Source organism: Penicillium angulare, assembly GCF_028827245.1.
Source record: "Penicillium angulare strain IBT 27051 chromosome Unknown utg000004l_segment0_segment0, whole genome shotgun sequence".
Classification (NCBI taxonomy): Eukaryota; Fungi; Ascomycota; class Eurotiomycetes; order Eurotiales; family Aspergillaceae; genus Penicillium; species Penicillium angulare.
In genome coordinates, this window is record NW_026623163.1 from 4,940,496 (window position 1) to 4,958,496 (window position 18,001).

General features: G+C 46.0%; 6 protein-coding genes across 6 annotated transcripts; 4 read left to right on the forward strand and 2 right to left on the reverse strand.

Annotated features, from left to right (window-relative positions):
- Positions 1-1,002: 1,002 nt before the first annotated feature.
- On the reverse strand, positions 1,003-2,951 carry N7478_005730 (fungal specific transcription factor domain-containing protein; the record flags this gene model as incomplete). The annotated part of the gene is made up of 2 exons (XM_056921944.1): positions 1,003-2,346; positions 2,424-2,951. 2 exons carry the CDS (start codon positions 2,949-2,951, stop codon positions 1,003-1,005), a joined length of 1,872 nt encoding a protein of 623 aa, XP_056779981.1.
- A 944-nt stretch (positions 2,952-3,895) lies between these two features.
- Positions 3,896-5,591, forward strand: N7478_005731 (MFS transporter; the record flags this gene model as incomplete). The annotated part of the gene is made up of 3 exons (XM_056921945.1): positions 3,896-4,555; positions 4,615-4,692; positions 4,770-5,591. 3 exons carry the CDS (start codon positions 3,896-3,898, stop codon positions 5,589-5,591), a joined length of 1,560 nt encoding a protein of 519 aa, XP_056779982.1.
- A 3,827-nt stretch (positions 5,592-9,418) lies between these two features.
- N7478_005732 (NmrA family NAD(P)-binding protein) lies at positions 9,419-10,618 on the forward strand (the record flags this gene model as incomplete). The annotated part of the gene is made up of 2 exons (XM_056921946.1): positions 9,419-10,062; positions 10,204-10,618. 2 exons carry the CDS (start codon positions 9,419-9,421, stop codon positions 10,616-10,618), a joined length of 1,059 nt encoding a protein of 352 aa, XP_056779983.1.
- A 1,926-nt stretch (positions 10,619-12,544) lies between these two features.
- Positions 12,545-13,976, forward strand: N7478_005733 (histone chaperone napB; the record flags this gene model as incomplete). The annotated part of the gene is made up of 3 exons (XM_056921947.1): positions 12,545-12,665; positions 12,907-13,776; positions 13,840-13,976. The coding sequence occupies 3 exons, from the start codon at positions 12,545-12,547 to the stop codon at positions 13,974-13,976; spliced, it is 1,128 nt and encodes a 375-aa protein (XP_056779984.1).
- A 230-nt stretch (positions 13,977-14,206) lies between these two features.
- N7478_005734 (SNARE domain protein) lies at positions 14,207-15,022 on the reverse strand (the record flags this gene model as incomplete). Its single annotated transcript, XM_056921948.1, has 3 exons — positions 14,207-14,220; positions 14,283-14,902; positions 14,988-15,022. 3 exons carry the CDS (start codon positions 15,020-15,022, stop codon positions 14,207-14,209), a joined length of 669 nt encoding a protein of 222 aa, XP_056779985.1.
- A 387-nt stretch (positions 15,023-15,409) lies between these two features.
- On the forward strand, positions 15,410-17,338 carry N7478_005735 (uncharacterized protein; the record flags this gene model as incomplete). The annotated part of the gene is made up of 1 exon (XM_056921949.1): positions 15,410-17,338. The coding sequence occupies one exon, from the start codon at positions 15,410-15,412 to the stop codon at positions 17,336-17,338; it is 1,929 nt and encodes a 642-aa protein (XP_056779986.1).
- Between the last annotated feature and the right edge of the window lie 663 nt (positions 17,339-18,001).

The following is an 18,001-nucleotide window of genomic DNA, read 5'->3' on the forward strand; positions in this document are numbered from 1 at the left end:
ACGTGATCGAGAATTAAAACAAAGATTAGGCTCTATATCGTTTACCTAAAATGTTTATGTACAAACAATACATGATTTAAGCTAATTTGACATCAGAAAGAACTAAAACAAGCCAGTATTGCAAAATAGATGGTGTCAGATAAATGATCTCCGGGATAATCACGGAAGACACCTATACACAAGCGACAGCATGATGTGCTCACATGCCTTATTTCCCCATCCAAGGCAGTAAGCAAATAAAAAACAAGTCACATCATCGCAGTCGTACAAATGAACTCTCATAATGACCAAAAACAATCACGCCAGAAACCCGTCAAACCATTGGCTTTCCGAGGTTCCGTGTCCGCGGAGATCTGTGTTGAAGGTGGGGTTAGACCTATTGCTCATTGCTAGAGTCACCGCATTTTTTCCAGCCCTCGCGTCATAAATTCGTGGTATTAGGTATTCGTTTGAAATTTAGGTAAAATAAAGTGTACTATTGTTGTCTAGACTCTTCCCAAGGTAACGTCCTGCAGGATTATTGTTTCTAGAGCTTACATGTTTGGAGAAGCTAGTAGACAGATACTCGGGAGCGCATCCGAGTCTGCTGCAGCGAGGGAACCAGGACTAATCGGAGATAGAATTTGCGGGGGTTTGAGAACACTGACGTGATGCAGGTATTAGTTGCAAGTTTCATTTGACTATTTTTGGACTTTTGCACGATTATGCCATCCTGTATTTAAGAGAAGGTGTTCAATACGGTGTGGTGTTCTGGGTGGTGGGGCGTACCTTGATGAGACGACGCTGCTTTAATTTGGCTTTTTATGCAGGCTTTCAGGTCCGAGTATCCTCGGCGTAAATCTCAGTCTGGGTACGGTCTCGCGGGGAATGCCGCTATTGTTAATTACTATCAGTCATCATCATTGAAGAGCTCTCAGGTACTGATTGTGCAAGCATCTGGTTATCAAATTCCTCGCCAGAAGGAAAATTGGCAATGCATTCTATTGAAAATATATATATATATTAGCCTAGGTCATGAAAGACTGAAATTGTCCACTCACCTTGATATGCATCCCACGTCAACTGATCAAATGGCATGCCAGAGCCCGGCGAGGAGGTGAAACCAGGATCAGTGATCCAACTCTCAAGATTTTCCTCCCCACTCAGCGACAAACCGACTTCTTCTCGCTCTCTCGGCCCAAGAAGTAAACTCAAATGTCTTGCCGCCTTTTGAGCCTCGCGAGATGCAGTGCTAGATCGCAGCAAAATAGGGTATGTATCACGCAGCAAATCATAAACTTTTGCACGAGTCTCCGCACTCATGGAGATATCAGGTCGTGTCTTGGACAACTGCAAATAATAGCACAGTATGCTCATTCCGAGTAGAAAGACAAATTGGTTAAGCGATGTCAACATCCATCGCTCGGAATATAGTAGACCCCCTGGTCGGGTTTCGTCGTCGAATAATTGTTGAAACTCTAGTATCTGAATAGCGGCTTGGAGACAGGCATTTCGTGAATACTCGTATTCATCCTTATTATGGGACAAGGTGAGATATTTTCGATGTAGCCAGATTGTCATGCGTGGAATGGCGAGTTGGAGCAAGGCGCGATACAAAATTATGTGAGATGGCACTGTCAAAGATTGGCTCAGAGGCTGCCATCTAAAGATAGGAGGCAGCGAAGCTTGGGCCTCTTGGAGTTTGTTGTCCAGCATCATTATTTCTGTATACGAATGTTCTTGTGTGTCGGCGATCAGGTCACTGACTAAACCGCTTATATGATCAATTCTATTCCTAGCGAGGAGGTAAAGGACGGGAGAAAGTTCCGTTTCGGGTCTCGGTGGAGGTAACTTGATGGTAGTTTCATCAAAGTCGGAGTCTAGGAGATTAGAGGGCTCGGCGGTATCACAATGATGGAGCTTGAGGATACGTGGAAACCCCATTTGGCTCGATAGACGAAGGTCCATTTGGACTATAACAGCCCACACGCGTCGTCTCATTTCACCTGCGAACTGTGTTATATTTGGAAAGTTTGCAGTGTCCCGGTGATATCCAAGAGAGAGGGCAAGCTGCACAATGATCCCTGATGAAAGCCATACCCCAATATCCGCATCCTTACATAAAAGGACTTCAAGAGTTAGGCAGTGTAGGAGGGTCTCTAATACATATTCTTTGCCTTTGGTAAACTCGCCTAGAACGAGACAATGAACAGTTCTTTCGCGGAAAACCTGGATACAGGCTAAAGCTTCGGGGTCTTTCGGATCCTCGATTATCTGCTGTTGCTGCGTCGAGAAAGCTATGACACTGAACAAAAGACCTATCCATAAAAGCGGTGCAGAGGTGGGCTCCTCCCAGAACTCTTCATACTAAACAAACAATCAGCTAAGGCCCACAGGGATCCCACAAAGCAATAAGTAATGGGTTTTAGTATATTCTTCAGTACCTCTCTTAGAAAATGGCCACTGTGGAGTAAAGGCAGTGGTGTGACATTTTGAAGGTTGAAGTACCGCGCTATCATACGGTCCACTGTTGGCCGCGGTGGTATCGAGGCAAGAATTTCATCCTTAGTTGCCTGAACTGGTTGGTACAAAAGAAGTGGACCTGGCCCCCGGGTTGGGATATGGTCATCAGTAGCCAGAATCCTGGCCTCTTCTTCTTTCTCGTACTGGTTCTTGAGTTCGGATATGCTGTCAAGAACAGACGCCCAGTGGGTGCTTCCAACATAACTTGCGCCATGGGAGTGATTGCGCATACTTCCATACTCCGATGAGGCTGGAGAAGCAGACACGTCATCTTTAGTATGCGCTATGAATGCGTGCTGCCGTGGTGATAAAGTGTCATGATTGACCGAAGCCAATGGTGTTATGAGGCCTGGTAGTTGATAAGTATCCCGAGGCGATGCATCGGGGGCGCCTTGAAATATTTCCATTGAGACATCTGTAGCCTCTATGTCAACATTCGTTGCTGGCATGGGTGATGTGTGCTGTTGCTGAACTAAAGATCGCACCATGCTCTCAAGCTGTTCAATCCGATCGGCGACACTGGTCCTATCTTTTTGTCGAGAGCTAGGTGTATAGGTGCATGAATGACTGATTCCCTTCTGTATACATGTTTTGCATGGCAGCTGACGGTCACATCGTACTCTTTTCAATTGAAAATTAGAAATGATACAACAAAAGGTTCTGCAAGGGAAGAGTTAGAATAGGCGTGATATACTTGCGTGCTCTACAAAATGTACATGACAGTACTGACTTCTCCCTTCGGCGATCTCGTATCTTTTGTGACCCCTCTGTCGCAGGGCCTGTCGGAGTTGTCTTCATAGTCTCGTTTCTTGGTTCGCTGGCCAGTTGCTCCACTTTTGCTCAATCATAATAGAATGGCCATAGTACGGTATGAGCTTCTTTTGCGATATTTTTTGTTCTTGTGGGATGACTGGGTGATTGGCGGAGCAATAAATGAAGGAAGGACGGACTGACGGAGCAATCGACGGAGCTTGTTTCGACCACCCGCGAATGGGGGCCAAAAAGGAAATTCGCCTCTTCAGTATAGTCACAAATGCCATGTTTTTATGTTGATGTGAGGAATTTAGTATGATTTATTTAGCTCAGAATAATGACTTTTAATATTTCAAAATCGCACTTGCATTCAAGCCTGAGTTAGGTCTCATATTCATAGTAACAATTGGATTTACCGCGGTGCAGCGGCGCATAAGCGGAGCTATTTTGTAGTACTATCAAATTATCTATTCTTTATTTCCCTGGGCCGTAAGCCCAAATTTCGGCTCAAAACGATTTCTCCGTTGCTCGATTCTTCTATATATAATCCAGCACTGAACCTGCTCAAATTGATAACGCAGAGAACCATATCGGAGCTATCACAAACTCTACAACATTCGAAAGCGTTACCAGCCTCACAATGGCAGAGGGGGGCTCTCACAGTTTTGACTACGAAAATAATATAAAACTGACCGAAGATAGAATGTCTGCCATTGAGAGACTGCCTTGTGAGCCTACGGGTGTAAATACAATGAAGGACATAGAAAAAGGTGATACGGTTGGCGATGAGGCGACTGCCGATATCATGGACCCGAACATTGTGGACTGGGACGGACCGAACGATCCTCAAAATCCTCGAAACTGGTCTGAGAAGAACAAGATCATTAATGTGGCTCTGATCAGCGCTTCCGTACTGTATTGCAATCTTGCAACGACAATGTTTTCACCTGGTGCCAACATTATGGAAAAGGAATTTGGCTACGACAATCCCACCATCGAAATTCTAACAGTAACCATCTCTTCGATGGGCTTTGCTGTCGGTCCCATGTTCATTGCACCTTTATCTGAAGTCTTTGGTCGTGTGCCTATCTATCGTGTGGCTAGTATCTGCTATCTCGGCTTCACTGTTGGTTGCTCGCGCAGTACTAATGTCGGCGAGTTCCTTGTGTTCCGCTTATTGACTGGGCTTGCTGCTTCACCCTTTATGACGACTGGGGGTGGGACTATTGCAGATATATTGGAGAAGGAGGAGAGGGGTGTGGCAATGGCAGTTTTTACTGCTGGGCCACTTCTTGGACCAGTATGTTATCCATCTCAAAGTCAACATCCAAGGATCAAGAGTATTGACTTGGAGATTAGGTTTTGGGACCCATCGTTGGAGGATTTGTTACTCAGGACTTGGGCTGGAGATGGACGTTCTATCTGATTTTGATGCTAGTAAGAGCTTATCATCTAAAAACGAAAATTCATTTGAATATTGCGAAGGGGCTAACGGCAATATTTTCATTTCACAGGCTGGAGTCGTTTCTACCCTCTCTCTAATTTTCATGCGCGAAACATCTTCTCCAGTAATCCTCAAAGCCAAGACCGCTCGACTTCGAAACGAAACCGGTAATTTGAACCTACGCGCTGCCGGCGACAAACAAATCCCAATCACAAAACTCCTCGCACAAGCTCTGAAGCGCCCAATAAAGTTCCTCATCCTGTCACCCCTAGTCCTGCTCACGGCCATCTACCTCGCCTTCATCTTCAGCATAGTCATGCTCTTCTACTCGACATTTCCCGGAGTCTATGAAGACACTTACCACTGGAGTGTTGGTATTTCCGGCTTAGCATACGTCGGAATCGGAATTGGCTGTACCATTGCAATTTTTACCTTTGGTAAACTCAGCGATCGACTTGTTCAGGATAAATCCAATGAGGGAAAATACCGAGCAGAACGACGAATGATTTTGGTGATGTATTTTTGCCCGCTTGTACCTGTTGGCCTTTTCATTTATGGCTGGACAGCCTATTACAAGGTACACTGGATTGCACCTATTATTGGAACGGCAATTACTGGTATGGGGGTGTTGATGATTACATCCTCTTGTCAGATCTATGTTATTGATCTTTTTGGGCCTCAGGCGGCGGCATCGGCTCTTAGTGCTATTACGCTGTTGCGCAATCTTCTAGGAGCCTGCTTACCTCTTGCTGCTTCGGCTCTTTATGATAATCTAGGACTAGGCTGGGGAAATAGTGTCTTGGCGTTTATTGCTGTGGGGTTTATTGCTGTTCCATTTTTGTTCTATTGGCGTGGACAGTGGCTACGTGAAAAGTTTCCTGTGAAAGTGTAAAGCAATGTGATTGATCAGCATGATTCTGTTCTGATCATGATGCTTTTACTCTGTTTGGTTGCAACGCGCTCTGCAAAATTCAGCCGTGAAAACATGTGTACTTTATTCAAGTTCTCATGCGGTGGTGATTAGGTTGTTTGAAGATATTATCATAACGGTGTTCATTGAATCATTCGTGTACTAGAAAGCCCGGGAAATGGCTCTTGGTTACCTATGTATTAGGTAGTACCTAATGTACTATATTATTAAAGAAATTTAACTACTACATAGTACATTTTACACTTCCAACCTCAAGTTTGAAAAAGAAAGCTCATGTCTAATCGCTTCTACGAACAGCTGAAGCTCTAGGGCTGTGTAGCCAAATTTTCACAGTATACAGCTGAATGAGAGCGAAATAAAAATCTGCTAGGCCACGGTATTTCTGCAGGTGGATAGGCTTCGAGAAAAACCGAAATAAGGTCCAATTTCGAGTATCCCCGTAGTAGTTCCGAGACAAGTCTCCACTTTCAGGGTTTTTAGTGCGCAGTTATGGTTCGTAATTGGCTAATGAGCTAGCCCCACCAAGCTGAACCTGAGGACTTATTGCCTAGTATTTGTGCCAAGCGGAAACAGAAAAAAAAGGAGTGGCGCTGTTGAAAGAAACTTAAGACATGGGGAGGTTCAAAATTATAATTTCTAGAATCTACATACAACCTGTGCAGCCGGTGATCGAACATGTCTGCAACTAGAAGGACTAATGAATGGATATTCGGCGGGCTACTAGCCGTGCAAGCACTAGTAATCCTTATCATTGAAGTGTGAGTCTCGGCACCAACTTGAACACCTTCGAAGAAATTGAAATTGAACCATCATCTAAAAAATCCCAGCTATATCCTAGTAGAATGGCAAGGATGGGTAACCCCATTAGCCATTCAAATTACCCCATCATATATTGTCCCCACCGACGCGGCAATCATATGGTTTGCAACCATCTATGAATTCTCACTTTCACTAGATGCCATCCGACACAAGAATAACATCCTAGTATTCGCCATATGCATCAGTAATGTTTTTGGCGTCGCTTTCGCGGCAATGCAGTATCCATCTATGAAGGGGTTCTGTGAAACAATGCCATTACAGAGAGCCATGTATAATGACCCACTGGTTGATCTGAGCAGAAATATCTGGCCAAATATCCAAGGGCCTCAGCTCGCTGTTCCTATCTTTATGGGAGTTTGTACGCTCGCAATTTGGTGGTTTGCTTTTCAATTGCATACTCAGTATGCTTGGTCGATCTATCGAAGTGTACAGGGTGATTCACATGCGAAATCTCGATATCTGGCGTATGAAGTGAGTAGAGTCTATCAATCAACTGATTGTTTTGTTATTTTTTTCTATTTGGTTCCGCACTAAACTCGGTATAGATCTATGTGGTATTTGTCAAATTGGGTGCATTCTTCATCATCTGCTTTGTTTTGCAGTATGGGTTGATTGATGTCCATTTTGTCGAGCCGGAATTCGCATTGACCTTGTCAGTTATACCAGCACTAGCATTCGTCATGGTCGCAGGTGTTTATTTCATTCGGAAGGAGTACAAAATCTTGATGGGGTTTGTAATTGTACGTATTTCACTGTCTGAAGTATTAAGCCAGTCTCGTCTGCTAACACCTTGAACAGCTCTGCCACCTGGCTATGATCGCATATCTAGTGTCTCGAGTCGTGGTGCTCTTTGGACATAGTCTTCTAGCTCACACACCTACCAAGAACATGATGTTACTTTTTGCATTTGTGTCGCTCCTCCTGAGCATCTTGTCACTTCTATGTGGCATCCGATGCTTTATGAACTTCGGGCATGGGTTGAGGCCTATCTTAGAGGGGAAAACTCATTTTGTGCGCGACACGTATGATTTTCATACAATTTCTGGGAATACACCTATACCAGATATCCTGTCACATCGGAGGTTATCGCTTGCTTAGGGTTGAAATCGAATCTGGGCTTCGATTTAAAGTTGAATAGTATACCTGAGTTTATTTAATGTCTAATTAACGTCGTAACAAATTGTTGGTCAATTCAAGTCATATCAAGTAACTATATAAGATATGTCAATAGAGTACAATAGACACAGACTTTCCTTGATGTTATCTCTTCATAAAAACCTAGCGAACAATTATGGTGACTACAGGCGTGGGGTGGAGCTTCTGCCTGAGGCATGAATCTTCCAGGTGTGTAAGGCATTTCTACTATGTCGTGATCATCGTGCTCAGTTTTACACTCTTTCATCCTGTGAACCCCTAGAAGCCAAAAGCAGCGAGGGACAGGACACCAAAGGGGAAAGGGAACCCCGCCAGGGCTGAAAAGTCAAGTTAACAATGGTACTGTACACGAGCATACAGTGGCTCGTACCCCGTGTGTACAGCGTACATGGGCAACGGGCAACTACCTAGATATTGACTAGCCCGGGGGCTCCAGCAGATGCGTTGGCCCCTAGTCTCTAGCCTTTGATGTCCAGCTGATCGGGCAGAGATTATCCCCCGGATACATCTACCCAAAAAGCTCCAGCCACGGAGAACAGCGAACAGGGAAAAATGGAATACTCGTCAAAAAAAAAACACCAATTGGAGTGGAAGGAACCCACATCCCAGAACCACGTGAGAGCGCCCCTGACAGGTTGTTGGTGGAACGAAAAAGAAAATGAATCCATTACTTTCCCTTTCTACCATCCCCCCTTCTCCAATCTCCAATGTTGCGTTATTTACGTTATTTTGTCATCTGGAAACATCATAACTTGGGAATTTCCACGGCTTGGCGTTAGCTTAGCCTTTACCCGGGCTTGTTCCCGTTTTTTTTTTTTTTTAAACCCCTCCATGTCTAGCCAGGAAGAGCTTTGTATGGATGGGGCCGAGTCTGGGTCCCGATGCGTGGCCGGTACAGAATCTTCCCGTCCAAGTGATGCTGCCGACCAGCTGCCGATTTACGTAAAGAAAACTCGTGGGGAGAGAACCAGGCCCAGATGTGCGAAGCACGATGTTGTCATTGGTGTGAATGGTGAATGGAGAATGGAGAATGAGGGATATTATTATAATTTTCTCATGGAAAAAGAGGAACCTTGGAAGATCCTTTGGCTTCAAATTTTTATTTTCGAGGCTGAATGCGACTATAAAAGATGATTCTGGTGATATAGTATGTTAGTATATAGCTCATGGAACTATGAGTACAAAAAAAGCAGTTGACCTTCACTTTCCAGGAACTAATGACGGCGTTTATACTACTATGTATATAAGATGCCTATATTGCCTATACTCTGCTTATATTCCCATATATATAGCCTTATCACTTATCCTTGTTCTCCGCGTTTCTTCGTCTTCGGAACCAGAAAAAAAACCTAAATCTACCCTCTTTTCTCTCTTTTCTCTCTTTTATAAAACATACCTGGCCTTTTGAGAAAGAAAAATTCGTCTTTTTCTTCTTTCACCGCAGATCTTATAAACAAAAACTCCCCAGATGACTGTTTCTATCGCATAATCCGCCCGGTGGAGCTGGATCATCCCCGCCGTCTGATCGCGATTCTTGTTACATACAACTTTTTGCTCCCCTCCCAAGGTACCCCACTATCGCAAAGCCCTCACACTCCGTTTTTTCTCGCCAAGGCTCCTTACTCCAGATTTTCTCTTTTATCTTGCCCTGGCCCTCCTCTAAATCTCAAGATCCACTTCACTCCTTATCCTCTTCCCACCCCCCCCCCCCCCTCTAACCTATACAACCCCTCCCTCCCTCCTACCTATTACCTTTTACGCTCCCACCCAATTCTCTTTATCCGAAGCCACCGGCTGGCTGTCCCGAGACCCGAATGTCGCAACCACACAAGACCATTGCCGTCGTAAATGCGACTGGACGGCAAGCAGCATCTCTGATCCGTGTCGCGTCGGCCGTGGGATACAGTGTACGCGCGCAAATCCATTCTCTCAAAGGTCTCATCGCCGATGAGCTTCAGAGCTTGCCGAATGTCACCCTCCTCCAGGGCCCTTTACTCGGTAATGTCCAACTGATGGACGCCCTGTTCCAGGGCGCGTCGCTGGCATTTATCAATACCACTTCGCAGTCCGGCGATGAGGTCGCTATCGGTCGTGCGCTGGCCGATGCTGCAAAGCGCGCTGGCTCCATCACACATTATATCTACAGCAGTATGCCGGATCACTCCGTTCATGGCCCTTGGCCTGCCGTTCCACAATGGGCTCCTAAATTCACCGTCGAGAACTACATACGCCAGCTTGGTCTTCCGTCTACCTTCGTTTACGCCGGTATCTACAACAACAATTTCACTAGTTTGCCATACCCGCTTTTCCAGATGGAGGTTCTGCAAGACGGCTCCTTTGAGTGGCGCGCACCATTTGATCCCGAAACTCCTCTGCCCTGGTTAGACGCCGAGCATGATGTCGGCCCTACGCTTCTCCAAATCTTCAAAGATGGACCAAAGAAGTGGCACGGACATCGGTAAGTTCCACATATCCGATGAGAGAAGGCGAGCACAGTATGAAAGACAAAGCGAGATAGCAGGATCTAGAAAGCATACAAAGAAGAAGGGGAAATAAAGAAAAAGAAAAAAGCTAACCATATCTTTTTCCGGCCTCACAGGATCGCTCTCACATTTGAAACCCTTTCTCCCAATCAGGTGTGCGCAGCTTTCAATCGCGCGCTCGGTCGACCCTGCCGATATGTGCGTGTACCAAAGATCGAAATTAAAGTCAATATCCCCGCGGGATACCGGGAACAGCTCGAGGCATTGGAGACGCTGTTTGGCGAATTCAATGCCCCTTACTTCCCGCAGCCCGAGTTCTCGCAGCCGGCTGCAGGCTCACCGAAAGGTCTGGGTCCGGCTGGCGGGAAAGGTGCTGGTGCGGGCATGATGCAAGGGCCTGGCGGTGTCATTTCGCTCCGCGTGACAGACGAGGCTCGGTACCTGTGGCAGGGCTGGCGAGATATGGAGGAATATGCACGAGAGGTATTCCCCGTAGAAGAGGAAGCCAATGGACTGGATTGGATGCTGTGAGAATCTTTTGAGTCTTTGGTTCGCTGAAGGTTCCATTTTTCCCCTTCCCCTTTCCTTTCCTCTTCTCTTCTCTTCTTTCTTGGGGTAACGACATCGAACCCGAAATCCCGCCCAGAATACCTGTGGAATGCTGTTGCTGATGATAACGCAACACCATTTCTTGATTGGTTGAATTTCCCCCTTTGTTATTCATGTCTCTTTACGACTGTTCAATCCCCGGCAGACGTGCATTGTGATGATGCCTATGCATGTCGAGTTGCCATGCGATGTTTCCGTGTTCCTTTCCCTTATCTTTCCTCTCTTCTTTTCTTCTCTTTTCCTTTTTTTCACCCTTTTCCTTTTCTCTTCTTGCTTTAATTATTGCATTTATGGCGAATGGGCATGGGAATTATACGGGACGCGATATTTTTTTCTACCCATTGTTTTTAATCAGATGCCCTGGATGGGCATTGGGATCTATATCAGCTCCCACCAAAAAAAGTTTTCTACTTGCTGCTTTACAGTTGGGAGCCTTGTGTTGCCCGAGATGATATGAGTTACTCGACAGCAATCCAACACCCGACATTTTTTTTTCTTTAAAGAGAAGAAACGAATCGAAATGACAACTACCAGTTTTTCCCATCGACCACTACTATCCCAGATCAAAAAGCTCCGAAGTTAAGCCTGACATAGAACATTTCTTTCATTTCTGGATATAGATAAATAAAGAAAAGAACAAGACCGAACAAGAAAAACCCACTTCCCCAACTAACGCTTTGACACCCAACTCCAAATCATGCATGAACATCGGATCCCCTTTACCTCGGTTATATGCAATATGAAGTATGTACTCAAGTAGGGAAGCTTATCCCACCAATGCCCGTTTCTCACAGACCGCTTCTTTATCGCGGACAAAAATACGCAAAAATACGCGAGTGGCAAGATTGTCTGCTCTAGAAAAACGAAAAGAAGGCTCGCATGGGGCCTTTTTGTTGACTAGATGAGCTATTTTTATACCCAGAAGGGCAAAACAGTATGAGATGGTGTTGAAATAAAGTCATCTGATTGCCTTTGATAAGGGCCCTGGCTACTGTATAGTAAAGTTAAGTAAATGGGTCAGAAAAAGCAATGTTTCATTGATTATTCCTTATCTTGATCTTTTGCGATTAGCCCCTCCAAACATTTATTTCTAGCTTGGCGATTTACATTGCTTTCTGTAGCTGTGTGTTGAATGCGACTGAGAGAACTATTCACTGTGGAACTAAGATTAGGCTGATTAGCTGCTAATTAAGCTAGATAGCGTACTCACTAGATTCAGGAACAACAAATCCTAGATAGCTAAAGAAGCCCATAAGAGGACCTTGGAAAGCTATAAAGCTCCCCATCTTAAAAGCAGATACATGTACATATACCTCATACCCAACACCTACCGAAACAAAAATTTCTGTTAAAAATCAATAGCTCCAACCCCGTACCAATCACATCCACCATAATCCAGCGTGCCATTTCGTCATTCTGCAAACAGCAACTGAGTTTTTCCGACACCTAATTCTTCAGGCATAAAGCAAGCTCCACCGCCATCCAATCCGTCACCCGTTGCCCAGTGCACCCAAGCCGCTCTACCTATCATTACAAGGAAATACTTCTCGCCCCACGATAAACCCCACTAAATAGATGTATCCCGTAGTAACTAGAAGTATCCATAGCTCTCCGCCCGAAAGTTTTGATGCGCGCATCGAGAACATGTGCTGATCTGCCAGACTTTTCATTTTTTTTTCTTCGGTCCCCTCCTTCTTCCTTCTCTCTTCTTCTTTTCTTCTTTCCATCATCTCTTCTCTATCCGAGAATTTAATTCCTTCCTCCTTCATACCTCTTACCTCGATATATCAAGCTTGATTATTTATTTTTTTCTTTATCATTATACTATACCCTATACCCATACACATTATGTCTGGCGCCGCTGATAAGTCGCTCCTTGAGCGTGTTGAGTTCCCTACTATTCCTGCCGAGGCGCAGAGACAGATTGCTCATCTGCAGGAGGAGTTTATGCGTGCTGAGGTTGAGAAGCGTAAGTTGATCCTGCTCTTTTGCTGTTTTCTTGTGGCATTGTCTACAATTTTTTTTTTTTGGGTGATTGGAGCTTGGCGGGGCAAATATTTGCTGCTGTCTATGCTTTCCATCATTGGGATCTGATTATCATCAACTTGATGCAATGCTATGCAAGCTCTATTTCGTGATTCTATACGTGATGAAGAAATTGGAAAGAAGAAACAAAACAAAACAAAAGCTAACTCTTCCTCCCACAACAGTGCGTCAGTCAATCCCCCTCCAGAGCCCGCTCTTCAAGAAGCGTGAGGAGATCGTCTCCGGAAACCCCAAGGTTCAGGAGGAGTTCTGGGGTCGTGTCTTCGCCGCTGCTCCCCAAGAGATCGATGATTACATTCTTCCCGGCGACATTGCTGTGATCGGTGAGGCTCTGTCCGACTTCAAGGTTGAGCGTTTCGAGTGCAACGAGAAGGGCGAGGGTGAGCCCCGCAGCTTGCGTTTCACCTTCACCTTCAAGACTGGCGAGGAGAACCCTTACCTCGAGAATGAGAAGCTCGTCAAGGAGTTCTACTGGCGCAAACACATCGTTCGCACTTCCAGTGGTAAGCGCCGCACCTGGGAGGGTCTCGTTTCCGACCCTGTCCGCATCAACTGGAAGAAGGACCAGGATGTCACCAAGGGTCTGTTAGATGCTACTTGCGACCTGTTTGACGCTGAGAAGAAGAAGGGCGGTGAGCGCTCCAAGCTGCCTGAATACGAGGCTCTTGTCCACAAGTTGGAGGAGCTCGAGGCCGAGGCTATGGCTCACGACCACGACCATGGCGAGGATGAGGAGTGTGACGATGACGAGGAGTTCACCTCCCCATCTGGTAACAGCTTCTTCAACTGGTTCGGTTACCGCGGCCGTGATGTCACTGCTGCCCAGTCTAAGGAGGCCGAGAAGGAGGATGAGGAGCGCTGGGTCAAGATCTCCAAGGGTGAGAAGGTCGAGGAGGACGATGAGGAGGATGATGATGACGAGGACATTGATGAGCTTGTTGATGACCTTGAGGAGGCTGAGGCCTTCCCCGATGGTGATGAGCTCGCCTTCGCTTTTGCTGATGACCTTTGGACCGATGCCATGAAGTACTACAGTATGTGACACCTGATACAAGAAGTGACCCATGAGAGTTCCCCAAGCTAACAGGCCCTTGCAGTTCAATCCTTCGAACTCGGTGACGACCTCGATGAGCTCGATCTGGATGAGCTCAATGCCGACATGATGGAAGAGGATTCTGATGAAGATGAAGAGGAGGATGCCAAATCCCACCCCCGCAAGAAGGTTCGCACTTAATTCACTCGACGATACCCATCTTAAGAACGCCTTTGCTCCTGGTGATGCTGGTGGTTTGTTTTTTTGTTTTTTTTTTGGGCCCCCTTATTGATCATGTACTATCACAGGACAACAAGAAGAATTAATAAAAGGATGAGCGCAAATATGAGCGCCGCGATGCAAAAGGAGGACCATGTATCTAAGGGTTCAAAAAAGTGTTAGTTATGAAAAATTTGTGGTTCTCAACACCGTTACGATGACACCTCTGTTCCAATCTCGTAGACCTTCCACGTAAAGGGGATAGTAATAGGAATATTAATATCTTACCCTCATTTGACCTGACAATATGTCTAATTCGCGCCATTCCATTCGTCAACTTCCCCCCAACTCGATCCGCCAAGCTATCAACCTCATCCATCATAACAGCTTGGTCCTCCAATTCTCTCCCCATATCATTCGCCTGCTGTCTCAAGTTCCCAACAGTCCGAAAGACACCATCCAACTGTTCATCCTGTTCATGCATAAGCTCCGTTTGTCGCTGCTGTTCCATAGAAGCATAGTAATCATCTCCACCACGCTGTTGCCTCTCCTCATCTTCCAGCGCAGCATCAAACTCCGTCGGGTTAGGCAGTTCAGCGGGCGGAGCATGTGAAACCGTCTGCTGTAACTCCTGGCGCATCTTCTCAACTTCAGCACCGACATCGTCGACGAGTTTTCGGCGACGCTGCACCTCTTCTAGTTCTAGGCCGAAGCGGTAGGGGTCTTGTTCGATGGCGCGCACGCTCTCAACTAGGTCGTCGAGGTCGGCGCTGAGCTCTGTTAATGTTGTTTCTAGCTCTGATCGCGACTGTTTGAGCTCGGGGTTATTTGGGTTTTTCGCTAGTGAGCGGATGCGAATGTATGAGGAGAACAGCGGACGGCTGGTTTGTAGCGTTGACACGACGTCCCTGATGTCATGTATGTTAGTCGAGGGTCTTGTGGCTTCGTTCGATTGTTTTTGTAAGTGTTTAGGTAAATTGGAGGGAGCCTTACGATTGGACTTGGAGGAAGGGGTCGGAGTTCGCCATGGCTGTAGTTTGATGGGGTATGTTGGTTGGTGAGGAGGTGCTTGTTTAATGCGGAGCTGGCAGCTTTGAAGGGATCACGTGGTTTATTCCGAAGTATAAGAGAGCCGGCATGACAACGTCACAAATGGGGGAATATCACTATGATAGCAAGAATTTTACAAATGTTATAGCTTGAATGGAGTTTCTTTTGGAAATCAGTGTAATCTAATACGAATTTCGTGAATCAGAATAATTTGAACATTCCAAGTGTTTCATAGTATGAGATCTAAACTCTTCTGACTCAGCGGAAACGGAGCAGATCGACGATAAAAAAAAAGTAGATAACGATTCCCCACGATGAATATTGGCATCCTTTTGCACGAGAAAATCTACATCTAACTCGTCACAATGAGGACCAATCGCCCCCTCCCACTAGCGGAAGAGTGGGAGGATACAGAAACATACATTAAAGCGCTTCTACCCTTCGCAACATCCAATGTACTCTTCATAAACCTATGTGGTGGCGTGCACATCCTCGACTTTTTAACGCGCGAACCAGATCTATACGCGACTCTGCTCTCAGAGAACTGGAGAGTGTTCTTTGATAATCATGACGTACAAGACGTCATACGTTTACTCTTGCACGAGGATATCGGGCCTTTGCGAGAACCTGGTGAACCAAATCGTACCTGGAATGGAGGCGCATTCCCTCCTTCAGATCTCCTGGAGTATATTTACAATGTTCGACGACTGGTTCTTCAACGCGATTTCTTTTCACCTCATCTGGACAAAAAGAAGAGTAAACTTCCGCGACACATTTCTACGGGCATGAATAAGAAGAAAGTGCACGAAGTAGAGTGCTTCTCGCGATATGTCGGTGGCTTAGCCGATACCGTCGAGGAGCGTCGCGGTGAATCTGTGTCTCACATTGTGGATTTTGGGTCCGGACAGAACTATCTCGGAAGGACATTGGCTAGTGCCCCCTACCACAAACATATTATTGCCATTGAGCGGAAACATCAGTATATTAATGGGGCCAAGGGAATGGATATACATGCAAAATTGGCAGAGAAAGAAAAGACATACTGCATCAAAAATAAGAACAAGAAGGATTGCGACGCCTGCGAAGGAAACCAAGGCATTGAGGCCCCTGGAGACCAAGCAACTCCTGCACCAAAGGATTCCCAGGCCAAATTCGATGACGTTCCAGCAAGAGAAGCTGAAGAGAATATTGAAGATGTCACTATCTTCAAAATGTTGGGAGAAATCGACTTGGATCCCAGTGAGATGCAAGGGAAGCTCGAACAGAACGCGCCGCGCAAAAAGGCCAATGAGCCAGTAATTGACGCCCGGGGTACGCTCAGTTACATTGAACATGAAATTCAAGATGGATACTTAGAGCCTATTATCGATCACGTTGTGAACCCATCACCTAAGGCGACCCAGAACGATAACGAACCAGAAAAATCTTCCACTGTTGCCGCGGCTTCTACAGAAAAAGAAAACGACGCCCGAGTCATGGTGGTATCGCTACACTCATGTGGCAACTTAGTCCATCATGGTGTTCGTTCTTTGATTCTCAACCCGTCAGTTGTGGCTGTCGCCATGATAGGCTGCTGCTACAATCTGATAACCGAACGTCTTGGTCCCGCCACATACAAGCTTCCTATTCTTCGATCTCTTCACCCGCGCCTATACGAGACCGGCACTTCACACGATCCACACGGTTTCCCCATGTCCAAGCTGTACGAGAACTACGAAAGTGCCGACACAACAGGTGTAAAGCTTAACATCACTGCACGCGCAATGGCCGTTCAAGCCCCATACAACTGGGGTTATGCTGATAGCGAGGGATTTTTCACGCGTAACTTCTACCGCGCCCTTCTGCAACGCCTCCTTGTTGACCGAGGTGTCGTGCCTAAGCCCGGCGCCGTACAAGATTTGTACGAGGAGTCTAACCCCGAAGCTGGGGTGAAGCCTGTAATCATCGGATCACTAGGCAAGTCCGCTTTCAAGTCTTTCACTGCGTACATGCGTGCGGCCATAGTGAAATTGAGCCGTGATGAAACCCATGGCCCTAAGGTTCGGGAACGAGTGGAAACTATGTCTGATGAGGACTTCCAAGATTATGAGACAAAGTATCAGCAGGGAAGGAAGAAGTTGGCTCTGGTATGGAGCTTGATGGCTTTTAGTTCGCAGGTTGTTGAGACTCTCATTGTCGTTGATCGGTGGCAGTACCTTCGCGAACATGACTCTGTTAAGGAGTGCTGGGTTGAGACTGTATTCGACTATAGTGCGAGCCCAAGAAATCTGGCTGTGATCGGATTGAAAAAGTGATTGAAGGCGTCTTATGAGGCATGATTCTGAAAACGAAATGTATAGACCACGTCTCCTTTTCTTATGGCAGTTTCTATGTTTCCATGGGAAGAAAATAGATTTGATCGTTTTTTACAGCAACTCGGGCACGGATATGCATCTTATTGACTCCTATTTCTTGTCAATTCTCCCTTTTCGATTCCACAGAACCCCGAAGCGGCTCCATGGTCTATATTTAGCATTTTTAGTCATTGGGGCCGGTCCACTTATACTTAATCGGCGGCGGAGACACTGGCAGCCACCCTCTATCGTCTCCTCGGGTGGTATAAATCAATAAGTAATTGGAAATTAGGCATTGTCATGAGAGGTAACTTGTGTTTACGCAACAACGATCAACAAGATGAGCTTCGAAACCGCTCTATCAAAGAATCGACACACCGCAATTAAAATCCAAGCAATTTCATGCACAAACTAATGCATAGGAGGCAGTGATCCTGCGTATAAACTTTGCCCCACAAATGAACTGACGGGTGGCCTCAAAACACAAAACCCGGTATTTCGCGTGCGGCTCTTGTGGTTGATGCAATCTGACGACATTGGGGCCGACTTCTTAACTCAAGGACCAATCATCAAAATGTGTAACTGCAAGGCGGAGCCTGGACCCCTAAAACTGTTGGACTTGAC